Source organism: Pongo pygmaeus, chromosome 9, assembly GCF_028885625.2.
Source record: "Pongo pygmaeus isolate AG05252 chromosome 9, NHGRI_mPonPyg2-v2.0_pri, whole genome shotgun sequence".
Classification (NCBI taxonomy): domain Eukaryota; kingdom Metazoa; phylum Chordata; class Mammalia; order Primates; family Hominidae; genus Pongo; species Pongo pygmaeus.
Window position 1 is genome coordinate 66,464,094 of NC_072382.2, and position 20,109 is coordinate 66,484,202.

The 20,109-nt window shown below is 41.2% G+C and overlaps 1 protein-coding gene across 1 annotated transcript in view; it reads right to left on the reverse strand.

The window, feature by feature from the left end:
- The window catches only part of SWAP70 (switching B cell complex subunit SWAP70), an 85,532-nt gene that overhangs the window by 3,281 nt on the left and 62,142 nt on the right, over positions 1-20,109 (reverse strand). The window contains exons 6-11 of the mRNA XM_054439276.2: positions 19,387-19,495; positions 16,156-16,337; positions 10,533-10,640; positions 8,535-8,701; positions 1,632-1,830; positions 493-589 (exon numbers count right to left, since the gene is read on the reverse strand). Coding sequence (XP_054295251.1) covers positions 493-589; positions 1,632-1,830; positions 8,535-8,701; positions 10,533-10,640; positions 16,156-16,337; positions 19,387-19,495 — 862 coding nt within the window. The remainder of the gene's footprint in view (positions 1-492; positions 590-1,631; positions 1,831-8,534; positions 8,702-10,532; positions 10,641-16,155; positions 16,338-19,386; positions 19,496-20,109) is intronic.

Genomic DNA, 20,109 nt, shown 5'->3' on the forward strand with positions numbered 1-20,109 from the left:
GTTTTCAAGAGAAATTTATCCTAAACAGCTTGGTTTTTTTTACATTTGGGCTAAAAAAGTTTCTTTAGTACAATTCAAATACGCAAGTGAAACAGAAAAATAAATTTAAAAATAAATATATGGGCAGGTCGTGGTGGCTCACGCCTGTAATTCCAGGACTTTGGGAGGCTGAGGTGGGTGGATCACGAGGTCAGGAGATCGAGACCATCCTGGTTAACACGGTGAAACCCCATCTCTACTAAAAATACAAAAAATTAGCCAGGTGTGGTGGCAGGCACCTGTAGTCCCAGCTACTCGGGAGGTTGAGGCAGGAGAATGGCGTGAACCCAGGAGGCGGAGCTTGCAGTGAGCCGAGATCGCACCACTGCACTCCATCCAGCCTGGGCGACAGAGCGAGACTCCATCTCAAAATAAATAAATAAATAAAATAAAATAAAAATAAATAAATAAATAATAAAAATAAATATATGATTACTTCATAGAGTCTGTTACCTGGTTCTATCAGTCGAATTAATCCTTCATGATGGGCCACTTTGTCCTTCCAGCTCTTGGTCTTATTAGTTGCCATCTCCAGCTTCTTTTTAACTTCCTGAAACAAAAGTGGATTTTGGACTATGCAGACACACAGGTAGTTTAAGAACCAAATCACAACTATTGGGCCCTTACTACGTATTTGTGAATTATCTCATTAAATCCTCTCATAGCCCATTCTAAGAAGTGGGAACTACTATTACCCCATTGTACAGAGTGAAAACGGGTTCAGAGAAGGTCAGTAACCTGCCGAGGGTCACACAACAGGAAATGGTAGAGCCAGAATTGGAACCCAGGCTGTCTGATTCCAAAGCCTATTCTTCCACCATCTGCATACTAATTACAGTGGGTGTATGGCCCTGTGTGCCAGTTACAGTTTACTGCCTCTCCACTCCAAATCCACCCTGAACCATCCTGCTGGTGAAACTAAAATAATTCTCCCTCACTAGCTGGCAGCATAAAGCTTTGTCAGTAGAGGGTGCTGAAGGGACATGAGGAGGGAGGGACTTTTCTTCTAGGTTCCACTCAGCGGCTCCTGTGGCACTCAGAACACCCACAGTGCTCACCACCAGTGAGTTTTTGTAGCACCTCCCTGTGGACAGCTTTTGCCAGTGCCCCAGAAGGTGGCCTCCCGGTGAGTTTTGCTGGCACAGCACCTCAACAAACTTTTCTGCCATCTATGCACCCTCTCCACGGAGGTCTGGATCACAGCACGAGGGTTAAGGGGCAAGGAGCAAAGAATGCTCTTCCAGATCGCTCCCTCCCTGGTGCTCTGCCTCAGTTTTCGAGGCAGTAGCTGCTCCCTACGTCTGCCATTCCTGCGTTCTCAAAGCCTTCTTTACAACACAGTAGGTAATCTCCTATGACAGTTAATAATGTTTCATATTAAACTTTCCCTGTTCAAATTACTGTGCAGTTTCTGTCTCTGATGGATGTATAATACATCTTATCTCCTGTAAAAACTCCCTATTTTTTCTTTCTTACAGCTAAGCAAGATTCTTACTACAGCTTCATATTGGCAGCTAAGCAAATAATTCTATTATTGAGAAATGTTTTTCAAAAATTTAAATATACAAGTTTGCAGGGCCAAGTCTCATTACCTCGTACTGCTCAAGTGCTTGCTTCCGTTCTAACTCAAGCTGCTCCAGCTGCTCCATGGCCTCCTGCAGGGCCTGTTCCTTCAGGACACGCTGATTCTCCAACTCCTGCTTCTCTGCCTCGGTTGTCTGAATGGCCTGCTGCTGCTCCAAGTGCCACTTTTCTAGTTCAGCCCTCTTGGAAGACTCTTCCTCCAACAACCTACAATGTGGAGGAAAGCTCCAGATCAAATCCTGCCCAGGTCACCACCCTGACCCAGCAGATGAGGGAAGCATTTTAGACAAGAGAATATCTGAGGTCGTCTAATCCCCCTCTCATTCCACCAGGAGGAAAGCAGGAGCCAGAGAAGCTCATATTCACAAAGCTGGTAAAGCAGCCTATATGTCCTGCTCTAAGCTCTCTCAGTTTCACCCGTTTGTGAAATAAAAAATAACATTTATCCAGAGTTTAATGTGTGCCAGGAACTGGCCTAAGAGTCAAGTGTATTTTCTCAATTAATCCTCACAGTAAATTTAGGTGCTGCTACTCATATATTAGAGATGGTGCAAGTGAGACACAAAGGTTCAGTGGCCTGTACTAGGATCATCCACCTGCCAGGTGGCAGGGCCAAGATTTGAAATTTGCCTGGTTGCTACAACATGAAAACATTTTCATCTAGTAAAAACCTATTACCATGGAAAAAGCTGAAAATGAAGATGAAGAAAGGAGTTAACACAGACAGAATAATAGAGATACTATTTATTGAACAACTGCTACATGCCAGGCCTTTGCTTCCATTATTGCTAATCCCCTAACAATCCTGAAACGTATTATCCCTACATTACAGATGAAGCAATGAAAAACCAATGGGTTTAAAAGTATGTTGCACAGGTTATAATGGATTTTAACCCAGGTCTGTGTGACTCCAAAATAACAGGAATACCTATCTGGGAATACCCAGCTATGTAGTTGTTTAAATAAACTAACAAACAGCCAAAACCTGCATTAAAGTGTATCTAGTGTCGTTCGATGCCAGCCCAGGACAGGACACATATCTAGTGGCTTTAACACCAAGATTATGGTAACAAAGTAAAGTCACATGACTGGTCAGTTACTACTACCTGCCAGCATCTGCTCTTATAAAACTAACAACAAAGGAAATAAAGTAACAGACTATACCAACACCAATTTCCAAATTCCCTCTACAACCTCCTGCAAGGTTGTTATTCAACTCAGCTCCAATACTCTAGGTGATGGGCTACTACTCATTGCCTCACGAATTGGGCCAGTTTATTTATGGGCAGCTTCAATTCTTACGAAGTTTTTTCTTATACTAAAATGAGTTCTCCCATCCACTACCCTAGTTCCACAAAGGAAGTATCTACTCCCTCTTCCCTGTGATAGCCCTTTAGCAACTGGAAGGCAGCTTTGTTGCCTGTTGAGAACATCCTTCTCTAAGAAGACCACCTTCAGCCTTAACTAATGGGACCCAGCTTCCAGACTCAATATCCTTCTTTGGAGACACTGAGGTCTCCTCAGATGTCTCTTGGAGTTTGATGTACACAACAGAACACGACACTACAGATGTGGTCTGACCAGTGCAGTTTATTCACTCAGTTGATGTGTATTTTTTATGTGCCTTCTACGTGCTTTTCTAGGCACTGGGGATATAAGAATGAACAAGATTGGATGGGTCTGTTTTTTCATTCTAGTGGTAAAAGTATGGAGGGGGAATGGACATTTCCAGGTGCTTATGCTGCCCAGCCTCTGAACTCCTTCATGTGTCTAGGGGAACTGCCACAGTAGAAGTCTTGATGGAAGGTAGGGCTCATTTCCCACTATAGAATCCACAGGCCAGACACCTGCCCTCCCACCCCTTGGCAGCCAGGGTATGGTGGAGGCACAAGCTGGGCTTGGCTATGTAGACGCTCCTTCTGGAACTTTGACTCTGAAGCACCTGGCACAAAGAAGCAAAGCCAGTAGAGAATTCATCTTGCCGGTGGCAGTAACATCCAGTGTTGAGTGACAGCAGGAGCGATAGCACTGCTGATGCCTGGTACCAACATGAGCGCCAGCGGCATCCTCACTAGACTCTTCCCATGGCCTGGCTTGGGCTGTAGTTGGGGCTGCTCATCCCCCTGTGATTCCTGCCTGTGTTCAAGGCCTGGTCACCTGCCTTTCTGTGGAACTGGCAAACTATTTAAGAAACTTTCAACAAATTGTTTTATTGCTTTAGCTAATACAAGGTGGTTTCTGTGGTTTGCAAGCAAGACTCCTGACTAAAGACTTTAGTGCCTCACTCTTTTTCTGTGTATCAGCTTCCTCATTTATCAAAAAAGAAACAGAAACTACACCTACCATCAAAGGTTTATTAGTGTATTAAATGTGATAATGCACATAAGGTACTTACATGCCTACCACACAGCAAGTACTGGTAGGTAACAGCTCATATTATAGAGGGACAATTATCTCATTTGCTCTGGACACTTCACATTCATTAAGGCTGCCTAAGAGTGTAGAGGGTTTTGGCAACCACATTTCAGGGAAATGAAACTGTAGAACTTTTCAAATGAATTTCTACAAAGCCAAGTCTCCTGGATCCTGTAATTGTTCTTTTGATATGTTAAATTAGCTTCTTGGTCTAAAACCATCATTCTAGCCTGTCAACATCTTTTTTTTGAATGCTTATTTTTACATTCCACACATTATATATCTTCCTCATCTGCAAATGAGATAAAAGAACAGAAAGCAACACACTCTGAGTGACTCCCAAATGCTAGGCATTACTCTAAAACACTGCATGCATCATCTCATTTCATCCTCACAACAACTGTATAAAGTTGGCCATTCTCTCAAGTTACACGGCTAAAAGTACCAGAGCCAGGAATCAAACCGTGGCCTCGTTCCAGAGCCCAGTCTCTAACCTTCAAATATATGAAAAGTATTATATCAAATGGAAGAGGGACTGTTGTTCCATGTGGCCCCATTGGATCCATTCATTCATTCAAAAAATATTCCTTGGGTACTTACTGTGTGCCAGGTACGAGTTGCTGGGAATACAGACACGACTAAGGTGTACTCCTGGCTGTTACAGATCCAAAGTGGGTAAGAGTTACAATAGGACAGATTATGGCTCAGCCTCAAGAACTTTCCAATAACTCGACTTTTCTTAATTTTTTTTTCGTTTTTTTCTTTTTTGAGACAGGCTGGAGTGCAGTGGTGCAACCTCAGCTCACTGCAACCTCTACCTCCTGGATTCAAGTGCCTCAGCCTCTCGAGTAGCTGGGATTATAGGCATGCACCACCACGCCCAGCTAATTTTTGTATTTTTAGTAGAGACAGGGTTTCACCATGTTGGCCAGGCTGGTCTCAAACTCCGAGCCTCAAGGGATCCACCCGCCTCAGCCTCCCAAAGTGCTGGGATTAGAGCGTGAGCCACCGTGTCCGGCCAATAACTTGAGTTTTCTACATTTTAAATGAACAGTTTTCTTCTGAGTTCTCATTCAGAAGAGGCTAGATCACCTTCAGGATTACACATAAAAAAATAAACTTCATAGCACAAAGGGTGACTATAGTCAATCATAATTTAATTGTACATTTAAAACTAAAACAGTATAGTGGACTGTTCGTAAGACTAAGGATAAATGCTTGAGGTGATGGATAACCCATTTACCCTGATATGATTATTACACATTGTATGCCTGTATCAAAATATCTCATGTACCCCACAAATATAAACACCTACTGTGTACCCACAAAAATTAAAAGTTAAAAAAAAACTTCAATTGTAATTTTTAAAATTACAAGATCTGGCCAGGCACAGTGGCTCACGCCTGTAATCCCAGCACTTTGGGAGGCCGAGGCGGGTGGGTCACGAGGTCAGGAGATCGAGACCATCCCGGCTAACACAGTGAAACCCTGTCTCTATTAAAAATACAAAAAATTAGCCGGGTGTGGTGGCGGGCGCCTGTAGTCCCAGCTACTCAGGAGGCTGAGACAGGAGAATGGTTTGAACCTGGGAGGCGGAGCTTGCAGTGAGCCGAGATCGCGCCACTACACTACAGTCTGGGTGACAGAGCAAGACTCCATCTCAAAAAAAAAAAAAAAAAAGTTACAAGATCTATGTGTTTCAAGCTAAAGTTCTTGTCTTTCATTTAAACAATTTACTATAAAAAGTTTCTTTTTTTTTTTAAGACACTGTCTTTTTAAGACACTGACAGAGAAAGAACTATCCATTAGAAGAATAATAAGATTCCAAATATTCCACGAATGATTAGCTGTTGCTTTAAGAAAGGAGTGAGAAGAGTTAACTGAGCAGCCTTTTACCCAGGCCCTTGGCGTAAGATTATGTTCATTTCATTAGTGCCAGTTTTCCAACCCAACTCCAGGATGACTTCCCTTGTTTTTTCTATCCAGAAAGGCCTATCCTGAGGAGCAAAGAACAAAACCTCTCTGCCAGTCTGACAGAAAGTCCCTCTGAATCAGCCACAGCCTTCACTGACTTCAGGAAAGAGGAACACACTTCACTTAAAAATGACCACTAGGCCGGGCGTGGTGGCTCACGCCTGTAATCTCAGCACTTTGGGAGACCAAGGCAGGTGGATCACAAGGTCAGGAGATTGAGTCCATCCTGGGCAACATGGCGAAACCCCATCTCTACTAAAAATACAAAAATTAGCCAGGTGTGGTGGTGCGCACCTGTAGTCCCAGCTACTCGTGAGGCTGAGGCAGGGGAGTCGCTTGAACCCAGGAGGCGGAGGGTTGCAGTGAGCCAAGATCATGCCACTGCACTCCAGCCTGGTAACAGAGCAAGACTCCATCTCAGAAAAAACAAAGGGGGGCGGGGGGGCAAATTTGTCCATTTCAGGTTCCAAAAACTAAGAGAAAAAAAAATTTAGAATAATAAAATAATTATATTCATAAAATGCCTTTTGCACATTAAGAAAAAGTTAAATTTGTGTGCAGTACTTTCAGCATATTGGATCAGAGCTGTATGTAGAAGTTACATCTGGATTCAAAAGGTTGAAACCATTTTGCTATTGCTTAAATCAGAGTGTGCAAAATAATTAGCTGGAGTTTTTTGTCATTGTTTTGTGTTTTTTTTGAGACAGGGTCTCATTCTGTCCCCCAGGCTGTAGTACAGTGGTGCAAATGCAGCTCACTGCAGCCTCAGCCTCCTGGACTCAAGTGATCCTCCTGCCTCAGCCTCCCAAGTAGACTTAAAAAAAAAAAAAAAATGGTGAAGTTTCACCATGTTGCTCAGGCTGGTCATAAACTCCTGGGTTCAAGTGATCCTCCCGCCTTGGCCTCCCAAAGTGCTGGGATTATAGGTGTGAGCCACCACACCTGGCCTAGCCAGAGCTTTTTAAATAACAACACACACGTCTGGCTCCTATCCACACATATTTTGATTCAGTAAATCTAGAGTGAGACCCTACATGTGTATTTTTCAGAAGCTTTGTAAGGTGATTCTGATATATAACATTGGTTAAAAAACCACTGGCTTCAATTATCCAAAATTATCCCTTATTCAAAATATCACTCATTCTATAAACACTAAATAACTACGACTAGTATTTCTAGAATTATCTGGTTCCCTCTGTGATCTAGTCTCTGCTGTGTCATAATCAACTTCCCACAAAACTGCAGTAATACATATAGCATATTTCACCTGCAAATTCTCTGCACAAAAACAATCTATAAAACTCTCAACACGGCTCAAATTATGAGGTGGCTCAAAAAATGTTGAGTGTCATGCAGAATGTCACTCTGGACGTCACGTGGCACTCAAACATTCCCACAGAGTGAATCTTCTGCTAAAATCACTGCCCAGTGGCACTGGAAGGGAGTTCCAAGAACCTGATTAACCTCACAGTGCAGTGAATGTGTACCTGCGGGGCCTATAAATGCCTGGCAATATGCTATATGCCTAATTTTCTATTTAGAAAATAATTTTTCCTTAAAAAAATTTAAATTTAAAATCTAAATGTCCAAAATAATTTATTTATTTTTGAAGTCACTTTTGGCAAAATATACAACTAAAGATGGCTTCTTCTTTCTCTTCCTATCTAAAGATTAAAGAAACATCTTTTGCTGCTCCACATGTAAAATGGCAGCCATGGAAAATCTACCCCAGCTCATCTCATAACTGCTCCCCAAAACAGGGGGTCAGAGATCAAAGACTGGACCATGTGCTGCTACTGTAGTGAATACTTTTTAGTGTTGTCTCCCATCCCAGACACCTGAAAGAATGTAAACGGGGCAGCAAAGTAGAAACTGGCAGAGGATAGGCTCAATTTTTCCCTTTGGGAGTCCTCATTTTATTTTGTCCTCCCTGCTGCTATGAAGACCCAAAATTGAGAATTTTCATCTGCGAATATGACTATCATAAAGTTATAAGGGGAAAAAAAATCTAGGTTTCAAATACTTTTAAAATTAGGATTTCAAGTAGTAATTACTGAAGGAATGTTACCAATCCTGAATGACCAAATAGAAACTGCATATTTCTTCCTTATTCCTCAAAACCTGACGGCAACTTTGGCCTCAACAGGCCCCTGCCTGCATACCAACGGCCCTCTCTGGTCTGGAGCATGTTGAAGATGCCAAGCTCTCATCAGAGGTAATTCTGGGTTTGTGGATTTTCTCGAATATGACTAAGGGTACCTCATCAAACATACCTACCAGACTGCTCTAAAATAGGCCCTTATTTAGCTCCAGAAGCAAGGGTTTCCCAGTGCCCCGGAATGAAAAGAAACACTCCAGCCGGTCGAGTCTCCACGGTCTTTCTAATCTGGATAGCACCTCAAGCTCAGTCACAGCCAGAGCAGAGACACTTCTCCCTCTCCACCAGAGTGTTAGTCATTCCAAGAAACTGTATTAGCCCAGGCAAAGTACACAAAGGCAAAGTCTGCAAACAAATCTGGCACCTGGCCTGAAGCTTCCGCACCGTCTCTTCATCTTGCCGGGCCTGTCTCTCATCTTCAAGAGCCTCCTGCAGCTTTAGGTACATGTCTTCCAGCTCCCGTACTCGCTGTAAATACTGTTCCAGTTCAGAGGACTTCTGAGCAACCTGTTCTTCCATCTGCTGTCTGATCTGTTGGTATAAAAGGGTCTTGTTTAAATGCAGGTTAACTTCTTTCTCAGGGAAAGCCTCCCCTCCACCTGAGGGGTTGCCCACAGCTGCAGCCTCAGCCCATCAGGGTGGCAGGACCCTGTCCTTCAATCCTTGAACTTAAAGATGGAGGAGATGAGGGCACCACACCCAATCGCAATAGTGAAAGAGTCTGGGAAGAGCAAATTATAACCCAAATTATGTTCTGCCCTGCTGTATTTTCCATCCCTTCCACTCCACATTTTAAGACTCAAGTCAAGAAAAAAATGTTTCCTTGTGTAATTTCTCTCTAAATTCCTTTCTGTCTTAAAGTCACAATCTTTTTACCAATAGGGTCTTCTCTAAAAGGAACGAACCTTTTCCCAGTCAGAGCAGTGAAGTGTTCCACTAAAGGAGAAGGAAAGGTCAGCCAGCGTGGGATCCCTCCCACACTTCCCTGGCTGCCTCCACTCCCTGGGGCACCTCCAGCCCTAGGGGAACTCAAGCATTTCAGTTAATCTGTATAAGTTAATGGTTTTTCCCTTCTGGATTACAGAGTTTTGAATCCCTGCCTTAAAAATTACAAGACAAGAACATCCTAAATATAACAAACACATTAGCCTATTTCTCTGCAGTTGATAAAATATTTTCACTTGCATTAGCTCACTCTGTCCTCACAAGAGTCATGAGAGAACATGTGATAATCCTGCACTTAACGAAGAAAAAGCCAATGTTCAGTAAGAAGGACCAGAGAGGAAACAAGACCAGACATTCTGGCTGTTTCTCTACGTCACATTTGCCTTCCTCTTTTCTCTCAAACCACAAACACATCTCTTTCAACTCTAAATAAAAAAAGTGACTAGAGGAAATGTCACATGCATCTATTTAGGCACTGGGCTCAGCACTCTCTGACAGAGTATCATTCAATGTGAGAAGACCTGTGTTCCAGCTAACCAGCTAACTACCTAAGACAACCTGGATCTTGGGTCTCTTGAAGATGAAAGCCTCTAGGATGAACCGGAGCTGCCAAGAGCAACAAATCAGAATCTAGATGTTTTCACAATTTCAGGATCTCACTCCCGCCATCCTTGCTTATTACAGAGGAGATATACCATGGAACCTATGCTTACTTTTTCCATAACTATTTATTTTCCAAATCAGAACTGTTTTGAGAATGAAAAGGAATGTTATTAATAATTATACCAGAATGGCAGGGACTCTCCCAGGCAAACCAGGAAATATAGTCACCCTAACCAAGCATTTATCACATCATTCCACAAATTTTTTTTTTTTCTTTTTTGGAGACAGGGCCTTGCTCTGTCACCCAGGCTGGAGTGCAGTGGCAAAATCATAGCTCACAGTAGCCTCGAACTCCTGGGCTCAAGCAATCCTCCCACCTCAGCCTCCTAAGTAGCTGGAACTACAGGCACGTACCAACAGGCCTGGCTAATTCTTTTTTTTTTTTTGTAGCTATTGCCCAGGCTGGTCTTGAACTCCTGGGCTCAAGTAATTCTCATGCCTTGGCCTCCCAAAGTGCTGGGATTACAGGAGTGGGCCACCATGCCTGGCTCCATAAATTTCCACTTAGGAGTCTTGAAAACAATGTTTATGTCTTTTGCCATTACATCTTTGGCACAGTGCCTGGCACACAGAAGGTGCTCAATAAACAGATAATGAATGAATGAACAAACATGCAACTTCCCTTACAGCCCATTCCAGGTCAGTAGCAAAGCCAAGCTGATGACATGCCTCACTGTAGCCTCCAGCCCTTCCCTGTTCCCACCGACCCAGGCTGAGCTACTGCAGCTGCTTTCTCCAGCCACGTGACACTCACAAGCTTCTCTCTTTCCAGCTCTGTGCTGAACCTGGCCTGAAGTTCCACTTGAGTCTGAAGGCGTTTCTTTTCCTCTTCTGCTGCACGAGATGCTGCTTCCTCCAGTTTCTAGCCAATCAAAAACCCATCCACAGAAAAGAAGGTGTTAGAGTAGAAGTACATTAAAGAGAGAGAGACAGTCATACTTAAATACAGGAAAAGCCAAACATTCTTAACATTCAATAAAGATAATAGAATAAAAACTTTTAGCTCCATTAGAATTCCAGTCTAACAATCTGCTGAATCAACATACAAAATAAATTAGGTAAATGAAAGACTATTGATAAGCCTGAACAACATTTTGCAAAGAAAGTTTTAGTATAGTCATTGAATTAAATTCACTTGCGATTGCATTCATGAGATATTTATTTATTTATTTATTTATTTATTTATTTATTTATTTGAGACTGACTCTTGCTCTGTCGCCAGGCTGGAGTGCAGTGGCATGATCTCGGCTCACTGCAACCTCCGCCTCCCAGGTTCAAGTGATTCTCCTGCCTCAGCCTCCTGAGTAGCTGGGAATACAGGCGCACACCACCACGTCCAGCTAATTTTTGTATTTTTAGTAGACAGGGGGTTTCACCATGTTGGCCAGGATGGTCTCGGTCTCTTGACCTCGTGATCCACCCACCTCAGCCTCCCAAAGTGCTGGGATTACGGGTGTAAGCCACCATGCCCAGCCACATTCATGAGATTTGAGAGCTATTTCTTGAGCTCTTTCTGTACAGTTTTGTCATCTTATACATTATTCCTTATAACTTTTACCAGAACCAATTTCTAGAAGGGTGGCATAAGGAGCTCCACAGACCCTTTCCCCAGCAAAACAACCATAACTGGTGAAAATTATTGTTAAAAAAATAAAACCTTTAAAAGTCTCTAGAAATTATGCTAAGGACATTCTAAAATGGATAACATTTATCTAAGAAAATCTAACTCTCAGTAAGAACAGTGAGGGTCTGTGGCATATGATGCACTCCCTCTCCTCCCCCACAGTGTCAGTGAGAAGGAAGCTCTTCTCCTGGCAGATGGAACCCCAAACAAGGGTTCCCCTCCCCTCAGCTCAAGCCTAGGGCTATGATACCTTCCTGGGAGGGGCAGACTGGCTGCCAGAATTTCTCTTTGTCCCCAGCTGCATGTTGCAGAAACTTTATTCCAGGCAAGAGTGGCTGAGAATTAAGAGGAGGACAGTAACTCCATGAGAACGACACACTAACCCACAGACCAGCTAAAAGTGTTGTTGGTTGGTTGGTTGATTGCCAAGAGGTCTCGCTATGTTGCCCAGGCTGGTCTCAAATTCTTGGCCTCAAGTGATCCTCCCACCCTGTCCTCCCAAAGTGATTAACAGGTGTGAGCCACTGCTCTTGCCAGACCAGCCAAACGTCTGACAGACAGAACCAGAGAAAGAGACAGCTAAGAAGAGTTCTCATGTAGTAGGAACAAGTCTCAAAGACTGACCTTAAAGACTACATGTAGGCCTGAATTTAAATGATCTCAGACTGTGAGGCAATTCAGGTTCCAGGGCATTATGGAGAACAGAACAAAATTAGTAAACTCTAACAGCTGATGGTGTGGTACCAACAAAGGTGGAAAGCTTAAATGACAGATCAGAGAAAGACACTCAAAGAGAGCCCTGCAAAAATCAGGGTCTTCGCAGGGTGACTGTGTTCCTGTCCAAGCCTGTGCCTCTGAGGAGCAACAGTCAGAAGCTTCACATTGTGAGGAAAACAAACTTCACTGAAATAGTCCAGCCAAGTCACTAAACAAATAAAGCAGCAAACAACAACAGGCCCCTGGGGAGAGGGGTGGAATCAGAATCCAGAGTTGCTACCATACGTTATCTAAAATGTCTAGTTTTCTACAAGAAATCATGAGACATGCAAAGAAAAAGGAAAGTATGGCCCATTTACAGGGAAAAAGCAGGCAAAGGAAACTGCCTTTGAAGAGGCCCAGATGGTGGATTTAGCATATGAAGACTTCAAAGTAGTTATACATATTTTATGCTCAAATAACTAAAGGAAACCATACTTAGAGAAGTAACGGAAGGAATGACAATATACCATTAAATAGAGAATAATAAAGAGATATAAATCACAGAAAGAACCAAATGGAAATTCTGGAAGTAAAAAGTCCCATAACTGAAACGAAAAATTCACTAGAGGGACTCAACAGTATATTTGGGCTACAAGAAAAATCTACTAAAGATAGATCTATAGAAATTATGCAACTGGAAAACAGAAAAAAAAAAAAAGAAGAAAAATGAACACAGCCTTAGAGAAATATGGGACACCATTATGTGTACCAACATTTGCATAATGGAAGTATCAGAAGAGGGAAAAAAAAGTAGAAAAAATATTTGTGGCTGAAAACTTATCCAGCTTAAGGCAAAACATTAATCTACATATTCAAGTTCAATACACTCTAAACAGGATAAACACAAAGAGATCTACACCCACATACACCACAGTAAAACTGTTGAAAGACAAAGACCAAAAAAAAATCTTAAAAGCAGAAAAAGAAAAATGATTTACCACACACATGGGAACTCCTGCAAGCTTGACAGCTGACTTCTCATCAGAAAGTTCTGACTAGTTCTCACCAAAATATTATAAATAGAAGTGCAGTGTGACATTTCTGGGCTGGAGCACTGCATTGCCAAACCCTAGAACACTTTTTCTTTCGGCACAGTGAATAGCAACACTCAAGATGGCGGCTGGTCCATCAGCCTGGATTTCATAATTACACACTTTGACCCAGCATTCTCACTTCTGAGAATTCATTCCCCAGAGATATCAGAACATGTATGAACACATATACAATGACACAGGTACAAGATTATTCTCTACAGCATTACCTATTAAAACAAAAGATTAAAACGACCCAAATGTTCACTAACAGGGAATGATTAAGTAATGACACAGTTGTATAACAGAATACTCTACAGCCATAAAAAAGAATGAGGTAACTCTCTTTATACTGATATGGAAAGATCTAAAAAATATATTAAGTGGAATAAACTAGAGGCAAAACAGTAACACTAGTATATACTTTTGTGTGTTAAAAAATGGGAAAATAAGAATGTATATTCATATTTCCTTACCTTGGGCAAGGGGTGGAAATTCATAAGTGGGGGAGGGGGAGGAAATCGTTCACAGCTGCCTTTTTATATTTGTATATTTTTGAACCTACCCAAATGATTATATTTTTTAAAAGAAACAAAAGTAGAAATAAAAATTTAAGTAAACCCTTTAAGTAAATCTATTAATTTATAAAAACTACCATGATTTCTTATTCTTTCTTCTAATTAAAATGAGGCCTGTCAAATTTTAAGAAACCCACAGATATGTAACCTAATTCCAGATGATTAAAAGATTCAGCTGGGCATGGTGCCCCATTCCTGTAATCCCAGCACTTTGGGAGGCTGAAGTGGGTGGAATGCTTGAACCCAGGAGTTTGAGACTAGCCTGGGCAACATGGCAAAACCTCATCTCTATTAAAAATACAAAAAATTAGCCAGGTATGGTGGTGCACACCTGTAGTCCCAGCTACTTGAGATGTTGAGGCAAGAAGATCTCTTGAGCAGGGGAGTAAGCATTGCACCACTGCACTCCAGCCTGAACAACAGAGTGAGACCCTGTCTCATAATAAATAAATTTAATTAAATATTCATCTAAGCTGTGTTTTTCTAAGAATGCCTCCATGAAAAAATTGGAGAACTGTGTTTATTGACAAGAAAATCAAAGATTACTAAGCGATCTATAAGAATTTTTCAGCACTTATCCAAGAATCCTAAATCAGTCTTTTAAATAATTCTGTAAACCTAGGTAGTGGGAAAGCTGTCTACATAGGTCTACAGCTTGCTAACACCAGGCATGCCTTCTTCACGTTATACAGAGCAGAACACTACATGCTCCTGGAAGGCAGAGTTTAAAAGTTAAAAAGGGCATCGATGTATGAATCTCAAATGTACAATGCTAAGTCAAAGAATCCAGTCTTAAAATGTACATTCTGTATGATTCCATTTATATGACAATTTGGAAAAGGCAAAAATACAGGAACAGAGAATTGATCAGTGGTTTCCAGGGGTTAGGGATGAGGGAAAGACCTGAATAAAGAATATAAAATGCTCCAAAATCTGAAACTTTTTGAGCTCTGACATAATGCTCAAAGGAAATGCTCATTGAAGCATTTCAGATTTCAGACTTTTGGATTTGGGAGGCTGAGTCAAGAGGATCTCAACTGGTAAATACAGTATATCATGTAAACATTCCAAAATCCAAAAAAAATCCCAAATCTGAAACACTTCGGGTCATAAGCATTTCGGATAAGGGATACTCAAACTGTATTGGCAATAATCTATCTTAACCTGGGTAGTATTTTCATGGGTATCCACTGTATGATTATTTGTATATACGTATTTCATATTCTCCTCTACAGGTACGACCTATTTTATAATTTTAAAATTATAAAAAAGGACACCAAGTTCTAGCTCCCCACCATTCCCTCATAACACCCACTTTTGATGTGTGCACAGTGGAAGGAAGCAGCAGCAATCACATACGGCAGGTGCTCAGCGTAACCTTTAAAGGGAATTTTTACAGAAAATATATTGCAGCAGAAAGAGGCAAGATGCAAGACTGTTTCAGGGGCGGGAGGCAATAAGAAATGAGGAGCTGCTTTTAGAAAGTAAGTGTGTGATAGTAATAACTTTTTCTAAGATTATATATATGCCCATGCAGCTCCTAAGATTATAAAAGCATTCTTAAAAATCTTCATGAGTCTACTCTACTCAGAGGAAGTTCAGCACACAATGTGGCATTTCTATGGGTTACCAAGGGAGAACCCCACTAGGTATGTGGAGTCATAGATTATGAGCCACCCCCATATCCCAGGGCAAAGTTTTTGCACAGATGTGCATGAAAGTCCTTGAGCTTGTGGTTAGCAGGTACTCTTTGATTCAAGGCAGACAGACTCAGCCCAAAAGTGTCTCAAATAAAGACCATACCCATATACTGGGGACTCACTACCACCCCTGGGATCAGGACATAACCGAGGAAGTGTTCCCAGTGAAAATCAACTATCTCATATAGCATATGGTACTTGACCTCCTAATCTTGAGATGGAAGGAAAAGCTGACCCAGACTGTATCTTTAACTCCAAATAGTAAGTAAAACTAACAGTTCTAAAGTAAGGGTCTTCCAAGGTACTCATGAGTGAAGATGGGAGCTAAGGAGAAAACTAAAAAGCAACACACCTTGCCCAGGTCACTAAAAACAGCCTTGACATCCTCAAGGGAATGAAATTTCCCATCTTCTTCTGACGAAATTCAACTGTGCTCATTATTATTAAAAATATTCCTTCCTAGCCAATGAAATGTTTTTGCTGCCGAGATCAACATAGTTTCAGGGCTGGGAAAACCAGTATGTCTCACTTGATGGTCTGGAAACACTTCTGAGAACAGTTCACCACAAGTATCTCCCTAAAACTGCATTACATTCGTCTTGGTAGAACCAACACCCCTAAGCAAGGCACGATGGCTTCTGCAGGGGAATGAAGGGCCCTCTCCCAGCCCAGCGCCCATTCCCACCTTCCGCACAGCCTCCAGCTCCTGCTGCTTGCTTTCGTTGGCGGCCTGGAGTTCCTTCATTTGTCGCTCCAGTTCCTCTTGTTCGGCCAGCTGCTTCTTCCGGAGTTCTTTCCGACGCTGGCGGGCTTCTTTGTGTGGTGGAGGGCTGCCCAGCTTCAACAGATGAATAGTAGAATGAATGGCTGTAAGAGGTGTAGGAGGAAAAAAAAATGGGGAGATATTATTTATTCTTTGTAAGCCTACTATGCAAATGGCACAGTGGGAAGAAAATGAGACAGGGAGCCAGAAGGCCCAGTGTAGATTCTGATTTTGCCACTCCATAGTGGTGTGACCCTGAGCAGTCACATAACCTCTTGGTTTTTTTTCAGAGCTCCCCTCAAGAAATAACCTCTTGCAGCATCAGTTTCCACATCTTTAAAATGAGAGAGATGATCTATAAAGTCCTTTCTCGCTCCAAAATTCTGTAACTGTATCTGTGCTCAGAAACACTCGATCTGGGAATATTGCACACACTTTCAAGAACTAATGACAGTACTTTCAACTCCTTTCTCTACACTTTTCAAAAAGCCAAACAAGATTAAGACACAGTAAAGACAGAGATTCAAATTTCTGATATCTAATTTGCAACCTACTGTGTTTAGCTGGCCTATCATCTATGCCTTATGCAACCCCTTCCTGAGATAACAGGTAACAGCAGCTGTCATTTATTTTAAAAATAAAATAAATATATTCTTTACATGCATTATCTAACTGTTATACAACATCTGATTTTTTTTTGATATTTCAAATTACTTAAATGTAATTTCTTGAATAGCTAATATTTTCACATTATTCAAATTCAAAAGACACACAGGAAAGTCTCCCTCCTACTCCTGTCCCTCAAGTACTAGATTCTCCTCCCCACTAGCAACTAATGCTAACAGTTTCTTATGCATCTTTCCTGAGATAGTATAAGCCTATACAAATAAATATGTATATACGTCTTCCACCTTCTTTTCACACAAACGATGGCACAACACACTCTTCTGACCCTCAGTTTTTTTCATTTAATCTATCTCACAGTTCCCAGTAGCAATACATAAAGTACCGCATGGTACACCAAAAGTACTATACATGAAGTACTGCATGGTACACCACTGTGCAGCTAAACCATAACTTATTCAACCATTTCCCTATTAATAGATAGCTAGATTGTTTGCAATCTATGTCATTTTGAAAAATGTGTGAGTATATCTGTCATTATCTATTTTCTAATCCTACCACTACCCTGGGAAGAACGCACTATTATTATCCCCACTCCACAGAAGAGAAAAGCAGTTACAGAATTTATAACTCAACCCAAGAGATCCAGGAAAGAGCACTCAAACCAGGTGCATTTGCCTCGAACTCTTAAACCACATCAAAAATGACTACATTCTCCAATACAACATAATTTTATCTATGTTTAAGAATATAATATTCAGAATCTCCTTCAGGATTTTAAAAAGCGCTCTTATATTGCATTTTATTCTTTACCAATTTTGGAATAATGGAACACTTTAAAGTTTTTCATTCACTACGAAGCCATAAAAAAGAAAAAAATCATGTCTTTTGCAGCAACATGGATGCAGCTAGAGGCCACTATCCTAAGCAAATTAACGCAGAACAGAAAACCAAATACTGAATATTCTCACTAATAAGTGGGAGCTAAAAACTGGGTACTCACGGACATAAAAGTGGCAACAACAGACACTAGGGACTACTGGGATGGGAGGTAGAGAGGGGGGAAGAGGTTGGAAAACTCTAACTGTTGGGTACAATGCTCACTTCCTGGGTGATAGATTCAATCGTACCCCAAACTTCGGCATTACACATATACCCATGTAACAAATTTGCACATGTACCCCTGAATCTAAAATAAAAGTTGAATTTTTTTTTTAAAGGTTATTAATTCAAAAGTTTGTGTTCTTGAGTTACCCAAAACTAGTGATTTCTTGTGGAAGTAAAATGGATCTTGAAAATCACTTGAAGTATTAAAAAACTATTGCATAATTCCTCTTTTCTTTTACATATTACCTCAAGCTCAAGATGGCCACTTTAAAATTCTTCACAGTCCTTAAAGGGGAAAATTCTATATTCTTCAAATAATAAGTAAAACCTAAAATCTCTAAGATATGGAATCAACCCAAGTGTCCACCAACAGTTGTAGTGTGTGCATACACACATATACCTTGGAATACTACTCAGTCATAAAAAAAGAATGAAATAATGTCTTTTGCAGCAACATGGATAGAACTGGAGGCTATTATCTTGAAGTATTTCTTGAAATAATCCATAAACAGAACATAAAATACTACATGTTCTTTTTTTTTAAGTAGAGACGGGGTTTCACCGTGTTAGCCAGGATGGTCTCGATCTCCCGACTTCATGATCCACCCGCCTCTGCCTCCCAAAGTGCTGGGATTACAGGCATGAGCCACTGCACCCGGCCTACATGTTCTTATTTATAAGTGGGAACTAAAATATGTGTACACATGGACATAGAGCAAGGAATAATAGACACTGGAGACTCAGAAATGTGGGAAGGCAGGAGGCCGGCAAGGGATGAGAAATTACCTAACAGCAACTATTCAAGTGATGGTTACACTAAAAGCCCAGATTTCATCACTACACAATATATCATTGTAGCAGAACTATACTTGCAACCCCAAAATCTATTTTAAAAGTAAATCTCCCATTTATAACTTACCCAAAGTTCATTACGCAAATAAAACTAATGAAAACTTTGAGAGCTCATCTTAATTTGTTTTTCTCTCAGCTATTGTATCACATGCAGAAATAACTACAGACAATGAGGAAATAATGCCTTAGCATCCTTCATAAGATTCAAAACTAGAAAGCCAGAGCTCTCGGCCAGGTGTAGTGGCTCACGCCTGTAATCCCAGCACTTTGGGAGGCCAAGGCAGGCGGATCACAAGGTCAGGAGATTGAGACCAGCGTGACCAACATGGTGAAACCCCGTCTCTACTAAAAATACAAAAACATTAGCTGGGCGTGGTGGCTATAGTCCCAGCTACTCTGGAGGCTGAGGCAGGATAATTGCTTGAACCCAGGAGGTGGAGGTTGCAGTGAGCCAAGATAGCACCACTGCACTACAGCCTGGGCAACAGAGCGAGACTCCATCTCAAAAAAAAAAAAAGAAAGTCAGAGCTCTCAAGTTATATCATGGCAAATAATAAAAAATCACCTTACCTTGAATCCACTCCTGTTTCTTCTTCTTATCTGAAGCACTGATTTCAAAAGTCTTATCAAAACATTTTACGAGAAAAAGGCATTTCTTTCCATCTTTGTCAGGCAAGGACTAAAACAGAAAGCAAAATTAGTTCTTCAAAATTTTAAGTATTTAAATGAAATTCAATTTGAATTATTTATAAAAATGAGCTGAAAATGTCAATGAAAAATACCTATAAATGCATATTACTGATTTACGAATGCTGTTCCCTAAGCACATTACTTGTGGTAAAAATGACCCCAGTTGGTATACTACATCTAGACTGGTAAAACTATAAAGACCTGATAGGATGCCATGCATTGGGATTTCCTGAGTATAGCAGCTCTTATCCTGAGCACCTCCCTTGCAGGAATCCTGGAAGGTACATCTGTGATGATGTTACAAGAGGTATTAATTCCTATGGGATATGAAGCACCTAAGCCAGGGTGATTCCTACATCTGCTTAATGTGGCTTTCTCTCCTTGCACTTGGAATGTTGTGGCTGGCAACCCGTGGTTTCTGTCCTATATGTTTATGAGTAAACTGGCCTTTGGTAACCTTGTAGATCTCCACGTTTAGTTAAATCTAAGCAGACTCCTTCATGGGCATCACACATCTCAAGACATTATTATTCACTAAAATACATTATAGTTTATGCGTGAGATTTCAGGTAGTTAAATGTTATTCAACACATACAGACACGG